The 2,622-nt window shown below is 39.7% G+C and overlaps 1 protein-coding gene across 2 annotated transcripts in view; it reads left to right on the top strand.

The window, feature by feature from the left end:
* Window positions 1-83: 83 nt before the first annotated feature.
* Window positions 84-2,622, top strand: part of LOC108777342 (zinc finger with UFM1-specific peptidase domain protein) — an 8,200-nt gene continuing 5,661 nt past the window's right edge. The window contains exons 1-2 of one of the 2 annotated variants that reach the window (XM_018544194.1): window positions 84-344; window positions 1,925-2,164. In XM_018544194.1, coding sequence (XP_018399696.1) covers window positions 1,959-2,164 — 206 coding nt within the window. In that variant the 5' untranslated portion in view covers window positions 84-344; window positions 1,925-1,958. The remainder of the gene's footprint in view (window positions 345-1,924; window positions 2,165-2,622) is intronic. The other variant, XM_018544195.1, reaches the window with a different exon arrangement.

Below are 2,622 nucleotides of genomic sequence, written 5' to 3'. Positions count from 1 at the left end.
CTCTCTCTCTCTCTCTCTCTCTCTCTCTCTCTCTCTCTCTCTCTCTCTTTCTCTCGTCCTTCATCCTCCACCACCACCGCTGCCGTGCCGCGAGACAGCGGCGACGTTACATGCGTCTCGTCGTCGTTGCCGACGACGACGCCGCCGCCGCCGCCGCCGCCGCTGCCGCTGATCGCGAGAGAATCGGCCTTCCATCTATCGTGGGGAACGAGTTATGGACTGCCACGGACCTCCTGCTGGTTTTCGGCTGGCGAGAGTCCATCGATTGACTCACCGCTCCGACGTCGCGATACGGCATTAGACACGGCTGATAGCCGTGCCGCTGCGGGGGTGAAATCGCCGAGGTGAGAGAAACCCTTAGGTGCAGCGTTTGATTCAAGTGTATACGGATGATAGTACCTCGGGAGAAACGCGTTCTGGAACGGATCCAACCCGACCGTCGATTACTCCGAGTCGATTGCACTGCAGCAGTGAGCGCGATTAATTGGAGTCGAGTGACACCGTATAGATTAGGGGTGCTTTCCAGCAAGAGTATGTTATCTGTGTCTCTTGCGGAAAAACACCATAGATGCAACGATTATCTCGATGCGAACACCAGCAAAGAGGAAACATTCTAGAAATAATTCATTATACGATTCGCTATGTAACTGCTATATGTTGTTAGCGTATCGTGTCGAACTTTATTTCACGGTCGTCGAAAAGGATGTCCCTCCGTTCGATCACGCACCCGAGGGAAAAAGGAAACGTGAGAAAAATCGAGCGATGCCGCTTCGGTTGAATTTCCCAGGTGTTCGTATATCACCACCGTGAACCATTTTAAAATATCAAAAGGAGTCCGTTGGAATGAGAGCTTCTGCTGCTGGTGCTTCGGGAATTAGATTATACCGATAGGGTCAAATAGTGCATGTTCAGAGTCTCACGGTTCCACTCAATTAAATTAAATTTGATTTTCGATATTCGATATTCTATCTAAAATGCGCCAAAGAAGATTTGATCGGTCAAGTTTCTTTGTTTACCGAATCAATCAACTAATTAACGGCGATCTCCCGTAGAATCAGTTTCGGGAGATACGAACGAATTATCCAGAAGTTACGAATTCGATCACTAGATATCAGATCGATTATCGGAGGATATTAATCGAAATCGCACGCATCACGTCAAATTATCTATCGTAAACTGTCGGCGCATGCTAATTCATCGTATCGTAAGTGGATCTAAAAATCACGACTCGCGACCTCACCCTCGGTTGCATTATTCTCTGCTTGTCATTTGATCGCGTGGAAGTGTTTTTAATCTAACTTCTTTTTTGCTCTTTTGGAAATAAATTTTTTAAGTAGATAAAATCTACAAGAAACGGATGAAGGAAAGTAATCAGATACGATAGGATAAATGGTAACAGAGTTCTAATTGTTTCAATATTATACATATTATATAGCTATTTCTTAATTAATATCAATGCATATATTAATATTGTAAAGGTTAATTATTTATAGTTTGTGTGTATTTGACGAATATATAAATTATACGGAAGTATTTTATAAATTATTGTTTTTGTAAAAATTTTATATGTACATCTATTATGTATATTATTATGTACAAATTATTTTTATAAATTATTATATTAATTATATTACTGTGTACATGTATTACTGCAAAAAATTATTTTAAAAATATTATTTTTTAAATCTTTATCGATATAATGGACTTTCGGTGTAAATAAACGATATTTACGTAACGATTCGTTATCCTATTTGCCGTTACTATCCCTCCGTTATTCATCCCGAAAACGTCGAATTAATTCCAGTTACTCGCGTTGCGGATAGCGCGCGCGATTAATCGGTGTTAAATTTACAACCGGCAGTACCGGCGCCATAAATCCTCGCACTTCCCTTAATGATGTTCGACTGAATTTTATGTGGTAAAGGATCCGGAAGGCCGTTACCTCGGACACCCTGAAAATGGCGTCCAGTAAACCGCCGGAGATGAATTACACGTGCGAGATTTGCGGCCTCGAGGGCTTCAACGATGAGGAAATGCGATCACATATGGTGCAGTACCATCTCCAGGGCGCCGCCAATTGCCCGTTCTGTGACCTGGGTGAGATCTCGCCCACGGAGATGCTGGTTCACGTTAACAGCGCTCACCTGGACTACCTGACCCCGAGGTACGTTAGAATGCATAAAGTAACACTGCAGTTATCTCTAATTATGATTCTTGCACCCTGCATCTTTCTAGAAAGTGGAACATTTTATTTTAATTCGTATTATATTACATTTATAATATCATACAATAATAAAAAGAGAGATAAAATCGAGTAAATCCATTAAACTTTATTTTTACGAATAGTATTACGTGATCGTATTAAAAATTATACTGTATTAAAATTATATTAAATTTTATCGGTAAAAGTAAATATATTGAAAATATATAGTGTTTCCCCATGTCAGTTAAACTTTTACTATTCTTCTACTTTCTATTTCGTAACGTACTTCATTACAAAAATAGATAGTCTCCGCGTTAGTTCAATCTCCTATCCACTTTTACTCCATCTTCTTTTAATAATAAATAAAAGTGATAATAATAGAACAGATAAAAATATAAATTAAAAGAAATAATTTTTTC

This window comes from Cyphomyrmex costatus, unplaced genomic scaffold, assembly GCF_001594065.2.
Source record: "Cyphomyrmex costatus isolate MS0001 unplaced genomic scaffold, Ccosl1.0 scaffold43, whole genome shotgun sequence".
Lineage (NCBI taxonomy): Eukaryota > Metazoa > Arthropoda > Insecta > Hymenoptera > Formicidae > Cyphomyrmex > Cyphomyrmex costatus.
The sequence above is the reverse complement of the archived record's forward strand: the minus strand, read 5'-3'. Positions and strand labels throughout refer to the sequence as shown.